General features: G+C 57.2%; 4 protein-coding genes across 7 annotated transcripts in view; 2 read left to right on the top strand and 2 right to left on the bottom strand.

Moving 5' to 3' along the window:
- The window catches only part of SIRT3 (sirtuin 3), a 15,926-nt gene extending 12,397 nt beyond the window's left edge, over positions 1–3,529 (top strand). The window contains exons 6-7 of the mRNA XM_012651984.1: positions 884–1,093; positions 2,345–3,529. Of these exons, the coding sequence (XP_012507438.1) occupies positions 884–1,093; positions 2,345–2,365 (231 nt within the window). The 3' untranslated portion in view covers positions 2,366–3,529. The remainder of the gene's footprint in view (positions 1–883; positions 1,094–2,344) is intronic.
- Positions 3,530–4,166: 637 nt separating this feature from the next.
- Positions 4,167–9,923, bottom strand: RIC8A (RIC8 guanine nucleotide exchange factor A). 3 transcript variants are annotated; one of them, XM_012651983.1, is made up of 10 exons: positions 9,418–9,923; positions 9,138–9,185; positions 8,460–9,050; positions 7,799–7,890; positions 7,101–7,251; positions 5,867–5,962; positions 5,620–5,764; positions 5,399–5,543; positions 4,880–4,999; positions 4,167–4,465 (listed from the first exon to the last, which is right to left on the bottom strand). In XM_012651983.1, the coding sequence occupies exons 3-10, from the start codon at positions 8,850–8,852 to the stop codon at positions 4,345–4,347; spliced, it is 1,263 nt and encodes a 420-aa protein (XP_012507437.1). In that variant the 5' UTR covers positions 8,853–9,050; positions 9,138–9,185; positions 9,418–9,923; the 3' UTR covers positions 4,167–4,344. The 3 variants fall into 3 exon arrangements, with proteins under 3 accessions (XP_012507437.1, XP_012507435.1, XP_012507436.1); XM_012651981.1 differs by having other exon boundaries at positions 9,495–9,711; XM_012651982.1 differs by having other exon boundaries at positions 9,138–9,269; positions 9,495–9,512.
- Positions 9,924–11,400: 1,477 nt separating this feature from the next.
- On the top strand, positions 11,401–15,039 carry BET1L (Bet1 golgi vesicular membrane trafficking protein-like). The gene is made up of 4 exons (XM_012651985.1): positions 11,401–11,443; positions 12,780–12,871; positions 13,154–13,210; positions 13,347–15,039. The coding sequence occupies exons 1-4, from the start codon at positions 11,425–11,427 to the stop codon at positions 13,512–13,514; spliced, it is 336 nt and encodes a 111-aa protein (XP_012507439.1). The 5' UTR covers positions 11,401–11,424; the 3' UTR covers positions 13,515–15,039.
- Positions 15,040–17,085: 2,046 nt separating this feature from the next.
- ODF3 (outer dense fiber of sperm tails 3) overlaps positions 17,086–17,466 on the bottom strand; it is a 3,456-nt gene continuing 3,075 nt past the window's right edge. For both annotated transcript variants that reach the window (XM_012651960.1, XM_012651961.1), the window contains one exon: positions 17,086–17,175. In XM_012651960.1, coding sequence (XP_012507414.1) covers positions 17,086–17,175 — 90 coding nt within the window. The remainder of the gene's footprint in view (positions 17,176–17,466) is intronic.

Genomic DNA, 17,466 nt, shown 5'->3' with positions numbered 1-17,466 from the left:
GCTAGGATTACAGGCGTGAGCCACCGTGCCTGGCCTATGGTGATGAGTTTTATAAAATTTTTAAAGTTTCTGCATAGTTTTATATAGATACCAGTGTGACAGTATTTCCATAGTCAAATCTGTCATTTTCCATAGTCTTATCTGACATGCCTAAAAAGTTCTTCTCCACTTTTATTTATAAACCCTTTTCTTCAAGAACTGTTTTGTTTACTATTAAACCTTTAATCTATTAGAAATTTTTTCAATGAAAGGTAGGAATTGAGCATTTTTTCCCCAGATGAGCCAATCTCAATACCATTTATTAATCTACATCTTTTTACATTGTTACTCGTAAAAGAAACTTTCATTCGAGAGCTGGACTAAGAGGCCTAAAGGGAGTGAGGGAGGCCTCAGTGGAGTCAGGGTGGTGAAGATGATGGAGAGATGGGACAGTAGCTCAGCCTTGGGCATGTCGGGACCCTCAGCACACTGGCTTCTCTGGGTGCCAGACGGTGGTGGTGTCAGCGAGTGGGGCAGACAGCGGGATGAGTGTGTGTTGTTGTCCACCTGTGGTGTGCTGGAGACGGCATGGCAGGGAGAGCAGGCAGAGAGGAGGCAGGAAGGGTGGAGCCTGGATGAGTCCCAGAAGGAAGACAGGGAGAAGCCAGGACGTGTGGGAAGCAGCTAGAGGCAGTTAGAGAGGAGGCCGGGGAGGAGGAAACAAGGTCCCACAGGCCAAGCTGCAGGAGCTCGACTGAAGAAATGAGATGGGTGGTGGGTTTTCCCTGGATCATGAGATCTGACCAGTGTGCTGCCCCCCCAAGGCCTCAGTGGCTGTGGCATGAAGTGTCCTGAGGGCTGGTGGGGTTGACACTGTGCCCCTAACATTTGGGCCATTTTTCAGGTGGAGCCTTTTGCCAGCTTGTCTGAGGCTGTGAGGAGCTCAGTGCCCCGACTACTCATCAACCGAGATTTGGTGGGGCCCTTGGCTTGGCGTCCTCGCAGCAGGGACGTGGCCCAGCTGGGGGACGTGGTTCACAGCGTGGAAAGGCTGGTGGAGCTTCTAGGCTGGACGGAAGAGTTGCAGGACCTTATCCAGCGGGAAACCGGGAAGGTATAGACTGCTGAGCAGGGCTCTCAGAGGGGCAGCCCTCCTGACTGCTCTGGGGTCTGGTCCACCTGGTGTGGACCCCTGTTAGCTAAAACAGTAATAGCTGATGATGTAACTGTTAATCTTGTGTACCAGGCACTGACCTCGACCTGACTCAGGCGTTATTTTTACTACCTCCATTTGGAGGTGAAGAAACTGACACTAAGTACACAACTCAGTGGCCAAGCAGGGATACGGTCAGGCAGTCAGGGCTGTTGAGTCTGCACTCTTGACACACTACAGGCTGCTGCCTTTGCTCCCTGGAATAAAGCAGCCAGCAGCTCCCCTCTGAGGCTTGGTATGTGATTCTGAGATACAGGTCAAAGAGCTTTGAGAAGCCGAATTCCTCTGCACCTGTGTGGGATGAAGCCCACACTACTGATGCTTTTAGGAAGTAATCAGTGTGAAAGCTGTTGATCTGTTACAATCTGCTGAGGGTAGAATGCCAACGAGCCTTGATGCTTTTTAGATTTCAAATGATTACAGGCAGGTATAACGCTGTCCAAAGGGGATTTCACGAGACTATATCACGCTTGATGTTCCTGTTGTCCCGCAGGGCAGGTGTCTTAGGAAATTCTGATCCTTTTCCTGTCCACATCTGTGCCTGCCTTACGGCTCGGGGCCATGGGATTGGTACTCTCCTCTCACCTACACTGGCAAACACCTTACCATGCCCCCAGCCTCTGGTCGAATCTTGATTTTTTACCAAGACTGAACCAGAGAGAGAATCTACACATATTAGGCATCATCACCACTATTATTTTTAGCCTTTCATTTCAGAGTTTGGCTCTTAGGGCTAAGGTATAGGATGGTGCTACTTCTCATCTCACCAAATAGAGGGAAATAAAGCCCATCAAGTGTCAGAAACATTTATGTAAAATGGGTTGTGATTTTAGGTTTTTTGGCTTTAAAAAAAATTGTTATCCAGAGGGTGATTTTTCCAAATAGTCAATGTTTTAAGTACTTGAGCATCAGCACATCTTGACTGGGTAGCTGACATCCCTTAGAATGAGGCTCTCCACTTAGCTACGCTATTCTGCCAGGCCTGCTGGGACTGCCTTCACTTGGACCCAAAGCAGCATTTGCAAAGAGAGAGAAAAGCTTGTTTTGTAAAATGTTCTGCTTGTCTCCAGCTAGATGTTTGACCAGGCCCTGCAACCTGCTGGCCTACCTGGGTGTGTTTACAGAGTACTGACACCCTCTCCTGTGTTCCAGCTCGATGGACGAGACAAATAGGAGGGTGATGGCTGCACACATAGGAGAAACGGTGACACAGGAGATGTCCACATCCCATTTCTGATGAGAACTCACACCTGAAGACAGCTTGGGCAGGTTCACAAATTCTGGTTGCTGAACCAGGACACATGAACTGAGGTAGATGGACGTCTGGGCTGCCACCGAGTGTCTTCCCGACTGGTGAGCTCTGTGCTGACAGGGAGGGTGGCGTTTCTACTCACTGCCACCCTGATACAGCAGAGCCACCTGTTTGCTGTGTTTAATTCTTCACTCTGCTGTAGCTCCTGATGCGAGAAGCTTTCTTCTCACAGTGACCCCTCTCCGACTGAAACAAGCTGCGTGGAATCTGCTTTTACAGACCAGATCTGCCTTCGCTGTGCCCAGGTCGCCGTCTGAAGGGCAGGCTCGGCATCGCCTACGGTTAGACCTGGGCTTGTAGATCTGTGCCCTGGTGACGCTCTGGGGTCTCTGTCAGTACAGTTATCTTTAATGAGATGTTCCTGGCATGAATGTGGAAAGGGTACCTGGGGGCACACAGGTGTCCCCCGCTACTGGAAGAGTCTGAAGACTGAGGACATTTGTCCCTGGATTTACCCTGGAGGTGGCAGCACCTTCTCTTCCATCCCAGCTCCCCTCTCTGAAGCGTGTCACACCCTTGACTCTACCGTATTCAGTCTCTCCTTGGGGAACTGATACGTTTCCAGAGTATTCCAGCACTTCTAGCCTGTCTCCTGTCCTCACACTGTCACCCACCAGGGCTTCCTGCAGTGATGCTGCTGGAATTAATCTTTCAGACACAGAAGCACTACTCACCTAAGACCTAGGCTGGCTCCCAGCAGCTTGTCGGACTCCCTTGACCCGTGCCCAGGCCACGCCGTGATGTGGGGGCAGAACCCACCCTTCTGCCTAGGTTGGACCGAGGCCCAGCTCCAACACTGACCCATTCGGGCACTGGCTGCCTCCTCCTTGGCTCTCACCCACGTGCACATCCTCCTTTCTGGCATCATGTTGGCTTTGTGTTTCCTGGGCAGTGGCACTTCCTGTCCCTGAACCTGGCCTGGAGCTGATAGAGCAGATTTAACTGTTAGACTCCGTGGAAAGGGGTCCCATGACCTGCCCTTCAATGAGTCGTGATCAACAGACTGAATTCTACCTAGAACAAAATTAGCTTCTATTCTACTTCATGTTTCTTTACTTGCTATTTTACACATACGTTCACACACATACATTCTTGCCCCAAACTCTTTATTCCAGGGTGATGTTTCTGTGGCTACTTGTAGTGCAGAATAGAAATCTCAATTTATTATGTTTGCACAAGGGGCATTTTCCTTCATGTAAGTGTTTATAGTCTAAGCCAGTGGGAAGGACTGAGATTTAATAGCCACAACCAGTAAGAACCCGGGTGCTGTGGATACAACAGTGGGTGGCTAAGCCAGGACCAAGAAGGACACAGAAGAGGCTACCAACCCTGCGCTCAGAGGGGACAGAAACAGAGCATACCTTGGAAGTGGGTGTTTGACATATTTGTATATAAAATTCTAGCAGATTCTTTTTCCCTGTAAAATGCAGCACATGCCCCAGCATACTGGCTCTGGGCCAGTGCTCAGATGTCTTGCACCTGCGTGTGCCCACACCCTCCTCTGTGCACTCTCGTCTGTCCAGGTAGGCCCTGCCCTCAGGTAGCAGCTTCCGCACGCATTCCTCTTGGCACACGTGAAAGAAAGTCCTTCATCTGTGGAAATCAAGGCTGACTGCCCAGAGTTACAGCAGAAAAAGACCACCATGGTCCTAGAGATAAGAAACTGGACCAGAGGCAAATCACGAACAGAACCTTGGAAGTAAAGAGAAAAGGTCTCCAGCTTGGAGGGAGGGGCGTGGAGCCGTGTAGCCGGCGGGATGTGGCTTCCTGGGGTTGCAGCCCCAAGGAAGTCTCTGGAAGCAGCACCAGTTCTGATGGGGGAGCAGAACAGCTGACATCCTCAGTCAGGGTCCGAGTCAGGGTCCGAGGAGAGCTGCCCCTCCATAGTCTCGCACATGGCGTCCTGCAGGGACGTAAGGTGGCCCCGGGGACTCATCCCCATGGGTTGGATGACTCTATGCCTGCAGGGAGAGGCGCAGTGGAGCTGGGGAAAGGGCCCAGTGGGCCGGGCAGGGGTTCTGCTCACCCCCGGCTGCTACCTTCCTCTCCACCAAGTGGGCTGCTCCTATTTACTGGGAAAGCCTGGGTGGGACCTTGTGTTAATCAGGTCCAAATCCCAACTGCTACCTAATGGTTTTAAGACATTAGGCAGTTTTTACATTTCTCTGGGCCTCAGTTGTCTGTAAAATGGGCACAATACTGATCCCACCCTAACCCTTCCCTGGGGGATTTCCTCCAGGACAAGTGATTCCCAACTTCAGTAATGCAGCCTAGCTGGACCCCAAGCCGTCCTCTGATACCATGTCCTGGGGCTCACAAGACAGGATATGCATCTGCTCTCCCATCTGGCTACAGGCCCTCTCCACGCCACACACCTGGAGAGCTTGTCAAACATGTTCACCAGCTTCATGGCCTCGTGCTCCTTCTGCTCCTCCGTCATGCCCTCCATAGGGTTAGGCAGCTTTTCCTCCACCCTCCCGGTCACTGGGTTTATGCTGTTTCCCAGGGTAGGGAGCATGGGGAATGCGTTAGTGACTCCAGGACAGGAGGGGCTGCGTCGGGTTGGTGAAGTCCCACCTTTGCCTGCTCAGGCCTGGACTGGCAAGAAACCTATTTCCCCTGTGGGGTGAGGGGGGCAAGGCAACTGCAGGAAGAGACCTTCCAGGAGCACCACAGATAACCAGCTCCTGCCACCTGACCATTCTTTTGGTCTCTATGTTCTCAGAATGACACATTTTGATGTCAGGCTAGACGTTGCTTAGGAACGGGTGCCTGACTCTGGAAGATCTTGCCTGTTTGTCATCCTGTCCCGCCCACCCCATAGGAGTCCAGATGGGTGTAGAAGCAGGGACTAGGGGGCTGTGGCAGGAGGCCAAAATGTTGGAGGAACACACCTGGCCTTGGCTTCCTTGTACTCGTCTGTGTCCGTGTCCTCGTCCTCTGAATACTGGCCCTCGGGCCGGCCCCCTGACATGAGACCCCTGGCAGCCAGGAGGCCAGCAGCGTTCCCGTAACCTGTGTACTTGATGAACCGGGGCACTGAGGAGCAAGGCAGAGGTCAGTGTGCGCTCGTGGCCAAGGCAGGGCAGGCTGGGGCCCGGCCTCCCCGACTCACCACTCTCAGAGCACAGGACAAACAGGAACTCAGCAGCCACCCTCTTCACGTCTGTGTCCAGGTGCGTCATGAGGCGGACAAGCTTGTTTCGCAGCAGCTCCCCTACCTCAGGCCGGGTCTTGACGTCCCGCAGTGGGGGCAGCACCTGGGGAGGCAGTTGTCCCTAAGCCTTGGCTTGGAGCAGCTGGGGTCTGTGACCAGGGCCCAGCCTGCGTCCCCAAGGAATGCCAGCTCTTCTGCCCCATACCTGGGCCTTCAGGAACTTCCTGGCCGGGCGGTGCATGCGGGCGCACTCCGTCAGCACACTTAGCACGGGAGCCACGCTCTCCTTCAGCCTGTGCGTCTGCAGACGAGCCTCTGTCACAGGGGCTGTGCTCTTACCAGACTTGAGGCGGGGGTGGGGTGGGGTGTGGGAGGGGGCAGGGCTACACACACATTTGCATGCACACCCCAGCTGGTCCAGGTGGCAGGGGCTTGGAAAGAGGCCCCACTGCAGTTAGCCCAGGGCCAAGACTGGGTGGTAGGTGTCTTTTTCAGCTTTGAAAGGGACAGGACCAGCAACTAACTCAGGAAGTTACTTGCAAGCTTTGTAACTTGGGGCAAATAACTTCTTTAAGTCTAACTTCCTCAACTATAAACCAGGGTTATGAAAACACAAAGCACTTAAAGCTGTTAACACACCATTGGCACACATATTGCTCTCAGGAAACGGTAGCAAAAAGAAAGAAGAACACAATCTCTACTCTGTGTACAGAAAGCACGGAGTTTCTTACCCGACCCAGCCTCCCGTGTTACCTCCCTGGACCCCAACACCAGCAGTGGCAGCAACAGGCCCAGATGACCGCAGCCCATGTGTCCAGCACCAGCTCCCCATCCTGACTGGCTCATGTACACTGTGAGCATCCCCTCCTCAGGCAGTATGGACGCCCAGAGGTCTACTAAATCTCGGTCTGTTGCACCACAGCCTGCCTAATGTCCACAAGCCCCCAGAAGATAGTTCAAGTCCCAGCTGTCTGGATGGTCCATGGTGCAGCCACAGAAATCAAAAGGAACCTCTGTTCAGAGGCTTCTGTGGGTCCCCTCAGGACACTGAGGGGCCGCTGATGCTTGTATTAAGGGCTGCCTGTGCACTGTGACACCAGGAGTCCAAGGATCAAAAGCAGGGATTGGGGGCTTCTCAGGACCACTCAAAAAGAACCCGCAAAAAGATCTAAAAAAGAACAAGCACCTTGCTAGACTCTGAAAACTTGTTTCCTTGTAGTCATCAGCAAAAGTGAAACCTTCAAGTGTGTGTGGGGTATCCACATGCTCCTCAGGAAGGAAGGATCTGGACTCAGCCTGGCAGCTGAAGGAGCTGCCCGAATCTCACCAAGATGAGCTCCACTTACCAGTGTGGACGGTGCAGAAGCAGTGACCACAGCTGTGCAGGAAAGTCAGGGCCAGAGCCACTGGGGGAGCCTGCACAGTAGTCCCCAGCCTACCTGGTGCAAACGCTTCTCTAGGAAGCCAAGGAGGACGCGAATCACATCCATATTCACTCCCATGAACTCCAGGGAGCCTTTGTGTGGCTCCAGGGTGAGGAGGATGTCCAGACAATTCAGGGGTAAGTTCCCCAGAAGGTTCACTGTGTGGCTGAGGACAAATGAGGGGGTCTTAATAGGCCCTGCTGCGGCTACACATTACATGAGCCAGCATCTGGGGGCCCGAGGAACAGCCCTAGGGACCAAAGCCAAGGGCAGGGATGATCTCGAGGGCACTCCCACTCAGCTGTGTGGGATGGGCCCCATCCCCCCAGGAGGGGACAATACCCTCTGCAGATGCCCCGCCTGCCCCACCCTGTCTGGGCTGAAGCACCAGATGATCTCTAGAACCCAGAGCAGCCCAGAAGCAGGTTACCCAAGAACAGGGGCAAGGGACCAAGGTGCCTTGTAAATACCACACCATCTGTCACCACTGGTCAAGGTCGAGGCAGCATATTCCTGCCACCAAACTCATGGCTCTTGTCTAGCCTCATGCTAGAAGCACCAGGGGCTCTTTGAAAACACACTGATGTCCAGTCCCACCCGCACACTCCCTCTAGGGTGGGGCCTGGGCTCCCAGCTTGTTCTGTTCCACAGCCAGGGCCAGGATGTCTGGATGTCTGAGCGCACTTCCCTCCCAGAACAGGCCCCGCCCTCACCCATGGAACTCTTCCGTGCGGTCTCCAGCAGCAGCAACCATCACACAATGCCGAAGAAGGGTGCCCAGATACCGGTAAAGGGCAGCGTCTTCCTGATCAAAGAAAGGAGTTCCTGTGAGGGTAAGCCCCACTCCTCCCCATTGCTGTCAGCTGAAGTTCTACCATCTCAGCACGCCAGGCCCGTGTGGCACTGACTATGAATCTCCTCTACTGCACACCGGGCCCCTAGGTGACCCTGGCGAGTGTGAGAGCTAAAGACAACCATTGCTGTTTTCCTAAAAACTCCACCAGTGTTCTTCTCAGAGTACTTCCCTGATCAAGAAAGTTACTGTATTTCCTTGGAATGAAGTCACGCTCTGTGCCCGGGCCCCACACCCACGGCCTCATGGTGGAGCGTCTCCCATAGTCTCCCCCCACCACACACACAGCCCTCCTGTCAGGCCACAAGTGCCAGAAGAGGACCCGCCTCCCTCAGAAACCTTCCTTGAGACCCCTGCCTGGAACAGGTATCTCCTTGGCCTCCTCCCACCAGGCTGGGAGGTCCTGGTCCTGTTCATTCCATGTCTGACACCCAGACACGTGAAGGTACCCGGTGGGATGCAGGTCCAGGAAACATCTGGGCTGAGATGAGCCCCACCCATGGGCTCAGGTCAGCCCTCACCTCTTCCACCTCCTTCTTGACAGAGTCGAAGGTAATGTTGAAGAGCACTTTGAGGATCTCCATGGCTCGCTCAGTCTGTTGGGGAGGAAGGAGCTTGGGGGGGCTCTCTTCTGGCGTCACCCCCAGCGTCAGCTCCAGCGTGTCAGTCAGCAAACGAACTCCCTTCAGCTCCTGAAACAGCTGCTGCCGCACATCAGTGCGCAGCGCTGTCAGCAGGAAGAGGAGCCGCAAGTCGAAGAACTGAACGTCGTGGGGGAAGCTCCTCTCACGGTACAGCCTCACTCGCTCTGCCAGCTTCACCACCAGGCGGGCCTCTGCCGCCAGCGTCTGTGCCATGGGGCTGCTGAGCACGAGGTTGCACAGGCACTTGAGGGACTCGAGCACAACATCCATGTCGGGGGGCTCTGTCACAGATTCTTCCGAGGCAGAGATGCCGGCGTAGCAGGCCAGTGCCTGCAGACTCTGGCGGCTGGTGAAGGGATCCAGGCAGCTGCGGTCCCGGGACAAGATTCGGACACTCTGGAGCCAGGTGACACGGTGGGAGGATGGTAAGCCCTGCTCCAGTACCGAGACCAGCAGCTCCGCCAGTTTCTGTAGGCAGGGAGAAGAACGGCTCCACCAGGCCCCTCTTCCTGGGCCACCCGTCCCTGCCCCTTTACCCCTTGGGCCAGCACCCACCTTCCGGTCTTCCTTTTGGGCATCGTCAAACGTGAAGCTCTGGGAGTGCTGGAGAGAGATCCGGTGGGCTCGAGTCCACATGGGAGTAGGACGCGGACGTGGGCAGCCTCTCAGTCTCTAACTCTGCGGCAGCTGCCACACACCGCTCAGGACCGACGGCAGAGTCCGCACTCGCCCCACCCCTACGCGCCGGCCGCCCAACGGGTGCACCCCGCTCTCCCCGGGTCACTGCCCCCACACCTGGCTCCCCACGCCGCCGCGCTCCCTGTGGTTCACTTACACAGCGCCCCGCCGGACGCACGCGCGTGCACCACTCGCCCCCTCCGAGCCGTCGCACGGCCTCGGGCTGCCGCTCACCTCCTGGTTGTATATCCGCAGAGCCTCCATAATCACGTCTTCCTCCCCTGTCTCCACGGCTTCTGCAACCGCCCGGGGCTCCATGGCGCCCCCGGGACCGGCGCCGAGAAGCTCCGGCCGGGAAGGCGGAGGTCCAGCTCCGCGGTTCCGGGCCGCAGCTAGCCGGCCCCGCCCTGGCCCAGGAAGCCCCGCGTCGGCGCGCGGGGGAAGCCGGGAAGGGGCGTGCAGAGGAGGCCGGGACGGGGTGAACCCGGCGCGGTGGAGGCCGGGAGGGGCGCGCGCGCCTTAAGGTGGAGCGACTTAAGGTGGTGCGGCCCGGAGCAGCGCGAGCGGATTGAAGACCTGGCCGCCGACTCAGCCCCAGCTTCGAGACCCGACTGGTGACAGGCCGCCCTCGGGGCCGAGGCGCCCTGAGCCGAACAGTGACCCCTCACTTCTTGGAATTTCTTTTCTTTTTTTTTTTTGAGACAGAGTCTCACTCTTTTGCCCGGGTTAGAGTGAGTGCCGTGGCGTCAGCCTAGCTCACAGCAACCTCAAACTCCTGGGCTCAAGCGATCGTCCTGCCTCAGCCTCCCGAGTAGCTGGGACTACAGGCATGCGCCACCATGCCCGGCTAATTTTTTCTATATATTTTTAGATGTCCGATTAATTTCTATTTTTGGTAGAGACGGGTCTCGCTCTTGCTCAGGCTGGTTTCGAACTCCTGAGCTCAAACGATCCGCCCGCCTCGGCCTCCCAGAGAGCTAGGATTACAGGCGTGAGCCACCGCGCCCGGCCTTGGGCTGGAATTTCTAACCGCAGAGGACCTCAGCCCCCCCGGTCTTCTCTGCTACACGCACAGTGACGCCCCCCTTGACCCACAGAACGACTGGGAGGCAGAGCGGAAGGCCAAGTCCTGAGCCACTTGGTTTGTCAGGCGTCTGTCGCGCAGGCCTACTGCATGGAAGGCACTAGGGATGAGGGCGAGCGGGACCCACAGGTCCCTGCCTTCGTGGAGCTTATGTTCCACAGGGGAAGACAGACGAGGAAAAACAAACGAGACGACCTGAGGCGGTCCCAGTGCAAAGAGCTCTGAGGAAGTGCCATTTTCGGTGAGACTGGCGACAAGAAGCGAACCAGGGAAAGATCTGGAGGAAGGTCCCTCCAGGCAGAAGCAGCAGCAAGTGCAACGGTGGGAACGATCGTGGTGGGCCGAGGAAAGGGGAGAGCGGGGCGGGGAGGTCGGGATGGAGACGAAGCCAGACGCAAAAGTCCGTCTCAGTGGTTGTCACGCGGATTAGAGGACACGCGTGAAACGCCCCTCACGGTCATGGGTAACGTGTAAGCATGTCCCACGCCCTCTCCTAGCAGGCGTCTGCTGACCGCCTACCCAGGGGCCCGGTCCTCCCCCGGCGCCCACCACCATCCCCGTCTTTCATTTTCCCGTCGTTCTCCGCTGTTTCACGCCGCGCTCAGTCACTCCAGGCGCTGTCCGAGGACCTGAGCTCCACTTTCCAGAGGAGCGGACCTTGCCCCACCGGGCCAGGCCTCAGCCCACTACACCCGGGCTCCCCACTGTCTCCTGCCGGAGTAGCCCGCTCCTCTCACCCGGCCCCGCCGAGTTCTCCTAACTGCGAGAGTCTGACAGAGCTTCTCAGCACCGCGGTCTGGGCACCAAGGACCGGCCAATCCGGCCGTCGCAAGGCAAACGGCCCCGCCCCTACCTGTTTCCGGGCGTAGAAGTCTACGTCATTTCCGTTTCCGTCTCGTCGCCGGCCGGGCCCCCGCGGCCGGATGTTGAGCGAGCCTGAGGAGGAAGGGGCGGGGCATCTTGGGGCGTGGTCTTCGTGGGCGGGGCCGGAAGCCCCTGTCCCGTGACCGAGCCGCGTCGAAAGTGGTGGCTGCGAGGCGGCGGCGAGGCGGCGGCGAGCCGGGGCTGGCGCGGGGTGCGATGGCGGACTGGGCCCGGGGTGAGCGCGGGAGAGCGGGTCTTTGGGGACGAGGCCGTGCTAGAAGCGACACCGCTGCTCGCGGGAGTCGTGTGTGCCCGCCCCTGCCCCGCTTGGGTGACCGGGGCGCCCAGGACCCTGCTGGGTGCGGAGCGGGGTCCGAGCGGGGCCAGGTTTCGGCCGGCACCGCCGCGGGGACGGGAACTGGGTGGCCGGCGTAGCTGGGGTCCCTGCCCCCGCCGCTCCCCGCGAGGTCATTCTGCGTGGGGACGGAGTGGGCTGGAGCAAGGACCGGGCCTCGGCTGGGCCGCCTCTGCTAGAGGCTGTGTGCGGTGGGAGGGTCCAGGCAGGCCTGTGCTGACTTGGGCCCTGAGCGCCCTATTTCCTCTTTCGAAGCCCGTGTTCTCGTCTGCAGAGTGGGATGTTGATGCTTTTCACGCTGGGCTTATTGTGACGATTGAAGTAATTAACGAACAGGAAATGGTTGGCAGGACGCTAGCTGCCCTTCCTTTGGGATCCGTACACGTGATTCTTGGGACCGCGCCACTCCCCTTAGATGGATCGCATTGAGGCTGCTTTTTCCTTACTTTGGGTCAGTGGGGACTTTGCGCTCCGCGCTGGCGGGGTGGCAGTTCTCACCCACCTGATGTGCCAGGCACTCCTTGTCACCTGGCCCAGTCTGTGATAGGCCAGGTCTCTGCAAGCGCTGTGCTCAGGGTGTTGCAGGAAGCCCTGTGTGGGATGCAGACGAAGGATCTGCCCTCCGGTTTGACCTCAGCTCCCATTTTGGGGGTTGGGGAGCTTTGCTCAGTTATTTTCTCTGTGTTAAAGGGCCTTCCCAATGTGTCCTCTTGGTTACTTGTTACCTCTGCAGTACCCAGTTCAAAGGCTGTCCCTGCATGCCCTCCTGGTTGTGCTCCCTAAGTTTTTCCCAGGTCCTTAACAGAGTTAACTCTCTTTCTGAGGTGGGGTTCCACATATGCAGATGGGACATCTGTACAGGCAAGTGTTGCATCTCACCAGCACCCTAGGGCTTGGTCCAGGTTCTGGTACAGTCATTTTCAGAAAGCGCTGATTGGACAGAACCCAACTCGGGTGCCTGCCCATGCCCGCCTGAACGTGTATGCAGAACATGTTTTCACAAAAGAGGTGCTCACACATGTCGTACTTTATGCAGCTTGTCTCACGTGTGCAAGGTCTACCCACTGGAACTTGGGTTAGGGCTGGACCTGCTCAGCAGACACAGGTGGGCCCAGGCCCGGTAGATGTCTGACTCAGCCAGACACCATTGGAATGAGAGGGATCAGGGGCTGTGCTTGGGTGGATGCAACCCCTCATCTGCTTGCTTTTCTCACAGCTCAGAGCCCTGGTGCTGTGGAAGAGATTCTAGACCGGGAGAACAAGCGGATAGCTGACAGCCTGGCCTCCAAGGTCACCAGGCTCAAATCGGTCAGTCCTGGTCCTCTTCTTTCCCCTCTTCCTGGTGCTCTCGGGGAGTGGGGATGGGGGAGGCTAAAGAGCCTGGGGGCGGGGGTTTCAGGCAGTTTTCTGTGCTCCTCGTCTAATTCCTGGTTATGTTCACCTTCATGAGGCCCCAGGTGACACCTGGACTCTGTTGGTGACACCATGTCTGGCAGAGCTGTTGACAGGATCTGCCTAGTCTTGAAGGGTGGGTGAGTGCTGCATTATGTCTGCCTTAGCCTAACCCTGCTCTCTCTGTGTCCTGACCAGCTGGCCCTAGACATTGATAGGGATGCAGAGGACCAGAACCGGTACCTGGATGGGATGGTAAGGGTCTGCAGTGTGCGCGAGTCAGCCAGCTCTGCCCCCACACTACCTGCTATATTTCCTCTCCTTCAGCGCTGGTGCGGGTGGGTGGTCAAGGCACCGCTCCTGTGTGATCCTGCTGGGATTCCTCCTTCAGGACTCGGATTTCACAAGCATGACCAGCCTGCTTACAGGGAGCGTGAAGCGCTTTTCCACGATGGCAAGGTCTGGGCGAGACAACCGGAAGCTTCTGTGTGGTGTGGCCGTGGGCCTAATCGTGGTCTTCTTCATTCTCTCCTACTTCTTGTCAAGGACAAGGACGTGAGCCAGTGGGAGCTGGCTTCTGTGGTTGCCAATGGTAGCCCAGGTCTTCCCCACCCGGTCTCCTGGGCTCCCGAGGACTTAAGTACAAGATATTCCCTTGAAATTGCAATCGTGGGTTAGGAATCTTCCTATGTGGTAGGAGCCCGCGGCTGCCTCTGACCTGATGAGTTCATGCTGGCTGGTCCCATGTATAGAAAGGACCCTTTCCTTTGGGGAAACCAAGGCCCAGTCTCCACCCCCATCCCTAGGTGCTAGAGACACCAGCAGAGCTGGGGCCACAGTGTGTCAGGAGGAGCCCGGATTGAACAGCTGTTGAATCCTGGATGTGGTCACCTGTGCCCGACAGCTCTTCTCCCACGTCTCTGAGCTCTGGCATGTTAAGGCCCCTCTGGCGTGTCCTCATCTGAGTGAGGCCATGTTTGTGGTCTGAGGTATCTGGAGCTGACACAGGAAGGGTCTGTGGCTGTGAACCCCGAGTGAATGCCATCTCCTCCGACCGAGGGTCCTCGGCCTGGAGATGGCAGTTGCTTCTGGCCGAGGTTGCTGAGCACAGGCATACCAGTGCAGGCCAGACTTCCTGCTGCAAGTCCTCTGTGCATGCCTCCCAGTCCTGTGGATGAAGCCAGAGCCCTTGGAAGGACAGGGCTTGTGGAGCAAGGAGTGGACACAGCCTTGGCTTTAGCTACTGGGCCGGGATCCTCCTGGGTCATGTGGCTGTGTATCCAGGAGCAGAAACTTGAATTCTCAGGTTTCATGATCCACCCAGCACCAAAGATAGGTTTCCAGGAGAACAGACCTAGAAATGGGCCAGTCTGGCATTTCAGGGTCAGGCAGAGTATGGGGTGGGGGGCTTCCCTGTGAGGGCCATCTTCGTGGGTCCTGTAGGCCACCTGCTGAGACTTGTTGCCACACAGTTTACTGGTATCTTTCACTCCCCACCAGGCCCAGCCAGTCTCCCTGGCTATGATGGAGCCCTGTGCCACCCTCCTTGTCCCCAGCTTCTGCAGACTGCCTTCCCACCCGCCTCTCCCTGGGCCCTCACTGCCCACTGGTCCTGGCCGACATTCCCACGAACCAAACCCCTGGGCTGGCAGGGCAGCAACTTTTTCCCACCTCAAGGTGAGGTCCCAGCCCCCTTGCCTTGGCCCGAAAACACCTTTAGGAAAGGAGCCAAGTGGCCGTGTTCCCTTCTCTGTCCTTGTTCCCATCTTCTGCCTCCTGGTCATTCCCTCTCACTGTCCACTCACTGGTGTGACCACACCATATGTCTTGCCCATGCAGAAGTGCCTCTGAGCTCCAGGCTGACCACAGATGAGCCACAGCCCCACCTTGTTCTGACCTGTAGCTCTGAGTCTCCTCGCCTCCCTCCTCTCTTCCACACAGCAGGCCCACCCTTTTCCGCACACGCTCACGACAGCCCCTTCCCTCTTCACCTGGCTTGGAGGAGGGTCTGCCTGCTTCCTCCCCTACCCAGTGTAAGTGCACATCTCACCCTGGAGGTGGGCTCATCTGTCTCTTGGTCTCTGGAACTTTGCTATTGCCCTGAAACCCTCCCAGCTGAGCTGGTCCAGCTTCCAGCTTCCAGCTTGCCTCCTCCTTGGATGTCCCTTTTTGGGCCCCTGTTCCTGGCGGCCCAGCATCTTTGTGTGCCATGGCTTGGCATGGTCCTCCGCTCCTCAGGGCTCGTCCCCTGGTCACCAAGCATGGTGGCGGCTGCCTCTGTCTTGTCCCCATGTGGTCACTGCAGATGGCACATCCACACCCCCACTCTGTGTCCCCCCATCTTTTCCTGGACCATGCGGGGCTGACCTCCACTTGCTGAGAAGCTAAGCTGTGGGAGCCAGAGGAGGCAGCGGGGGGCTCTTGCTGCAGCAGTGCCCACTCTCGCTGATGCGAACTAGGAGTTGAGACTGCCTCAGGGCGGCTGTGCTGGAGAAGTGCTTGGCCGGCTCTGAGCCGTTCCCTCCCACCTCTGTCTCTGCGGCTCTTTGCAGCCCACCCAGGTACTTTGGGGTCTGAGTTGTGGTTCCTTTCTAGTTTGCTTTTCTTTCCCCTCACTGTGTCAGACCTGACCCCCTGCACACCTCACTCTCTGGACAAGTGGGGTTTGCTGACTTGACCTCTGACACCAGTAAAGCACAAAGGGACCTTGGGGGCCCATGTAAAGGTTGGGGTTGCCCACTCTACCAGGTGAGGACAAACTGCTAGCTCTGTCTCATAATTCAAGGGGAAGACATACTAACAGTGAAAAGTGGAATAAATGTGGCCTCATAAAGAAGTGATCCTGTGGTCTTTGTTGTCTTCATTTTCTTGGGATTTGAGGGAGTTTTGTCGGGAGCTGACTGGCTCCACGGGCTGGCTGTGGGTTCTGGTGCTATAAACCGTCCGCCTTCCCATCCTCACCCTTGGGGGATCCCTGCATGCCCCTCATCCACCCCTCAGGGCAGCGATGGAGTCACCACTTCCTGCTGCCTGACGCTCAGGTGGGCGTGATGATAGTGTTACCTCGTAAGGGTTAGGTGAATAAACGTGAAGTGCTTAGAATCCGCAGCTTGGCACACTCACAGCCCAGGAGGAGCAGCTGTACGGTGCCTGTACAGGTGCAGGTGACGGTCCCACGGGATGTCTGGCGGGGCCACCCGGCTTGCAGTGACCCCTCAAGGCTGAGGTGAAATCCGGAGTCCACTCCTTGAGGCCTGGCCTTGGACTCCTGGGCAGCCTCTGGAAACCCCTCCTCAGGCCCAGCTGAGGATGCCCCCTTTCCTGAGCACGTCCTCTGTATGCTCCCCGTGTTACCTGTTGGTGTGCAGCAGATCACCCTAAAACTTCTTGCCTGAAACAGCAATAGTGCTTTATTGTCTGGTCACTGTGGTCAGAACTTGAGACGGCCCCCCGGGCATGGCTGTTTGTGATGCTGAGTGCTGGGGGGTGTGGGGCGGGGGCTGCCCTCACCTGAAGGCTCACTCAGGTCAGTGCTGGTGTGAGAGGAGGGCCTGGCTGGGCTGACTGCCCGGGACGCCAGGTGTGGCCTCGCCAGGCACTAAGCTGCCTCACGACACAGTGGCTGGTGCCAGATGCGAACGTGGACACGGGGGCCGGGGGTGTTTAGGCAGAAGCTGTTTCCTTTGTCGTATGCCTGGACTAAGAAGTCAGGTGGCATCACCTCTGCCAAACATCTTGATTCAGCACGTCACAGGCTCAGGGAGACAGATCCCACCTCTCGGAGGGCGGCGATGAGCACAGGTGTGACGCCTTTGAGGTTCAAGGCAGAAAGCATCAGGACGTCAGGCGAGGGGCAGGGCGTCTGAGGCTCCTGGGCCCTAGAAGCTGGGATGGGACCCCTGTGGGCCAGTGCTGACAATGGGGGACGTTTCTAGAAAAGCTTGATCTTTCCAAGACAAACCCTTGCTAATGGGATCCATGATTTATTAAATAATCTGGGCATAGCCGGAAACAAGATTAGCAAATGGGAAAGTAGCATAGAAAAAATAACTGGTCACAATTGTCCAAACGAGCGTCCTGTGGGGTCGGGATGCTCAGAGGCGGGGCTGGCGGCTGCAGTTGGGGCTGGGCTATTCCACATCCACAACCAGCGGCGTCATGTAGTCGGAGTGTTTGATGCCGAAGGTGACGATGGGGGCACAGGGCTTGGTCAGGGTCACCTGGGAGAGGAGAGGCTGTGAGGGGAGCTAGCGCCCCCGTCCCCACTCCGCAGGGTATCTGCCCCGGCTGGGGCCTGGCTGCTGCCCCGCTAAACCCAGGCCTGAGGCGGCCAAGCACGAAGGCGGTGTTGCGGGATGTGGACACAGAGCACGCAGGGCGGGGCCCCTGGCCCCACGTCCTTGAAGGGTTGTCACTGGGGCTAGTGCTGAAGATGGACGGGGTCCCGAGGGCTCAGACCCTTCCCCTCCCCCTCTCCCAGCTGTGCCCCTCCCCCAGGCTGTGTACCCCCC

This window comes from Propithecus coquereli, unplaced genomic scaffold (genome assembly GCF_000956105.1).
Source record: "Propithecus coquereli isolate 6110/MARCELLA unplaced genomic scaffold, Pcoq_1.0 Scaffold377, whole genome shotgun sequence".
Lineage (NCBI taxonomy): Eukaryota > Metazoa > Chordata > Mammalia > Primates > Indriidae > Propithecus > Propithecus coquereli.
Note: the sequence above shows the minus strand (reverse complement) of the source record. Positions and strands in the feature narration are given on the sequence as shown.

What these genes read in the sequence shown, in the direction of transcription:
- BET1L (XM_012651985.1), top strand. An exon ending in AGGTCACCAGGCTCAAATCG is followed by an intron (nt 12,872 to 13,153) that starts GTCAGTCCTGGT and finishes TGTCCTGACCAG; the next exon opens with CTGGCCCTAGACATTGATAG. An exon ending in ACCGGTACCTGGATGGGATG is followed by an intron (nt 13,211 to 13,346) that starts GTAAGGGTCTGC and finishes TTCCTCCTTCAG; the next exon opens with GACTCGGATTTCACAAGCAT.
- RIC8A (XM_012651981.1), bottom strand. Translation starts at nt 9,578, where the DNA reads ATGGAGCCCCGGGCGGTTGCAGAAGCCGTGGAGACAGGGGAGGAAGAC. An exon ending in TCAAGAAGGAGGTGGAAGAG is followed by an intron (nt 7,891 to 8,459) that starts GTGAGGGCTGAC and finishes TTCTTTGATCAG; the next exon opens with GAAGACGCTGCCCTTTACCG. An exon ending in GGAAGTTCCTGAAGGCCCAG is followed by an intron (nt 5,765 to 5,866) that starts GTATGGGGCAGA and finishes CTGCCTCCCCAG; the next exon opens with GTGCTGCCCCCACTGCGGGA.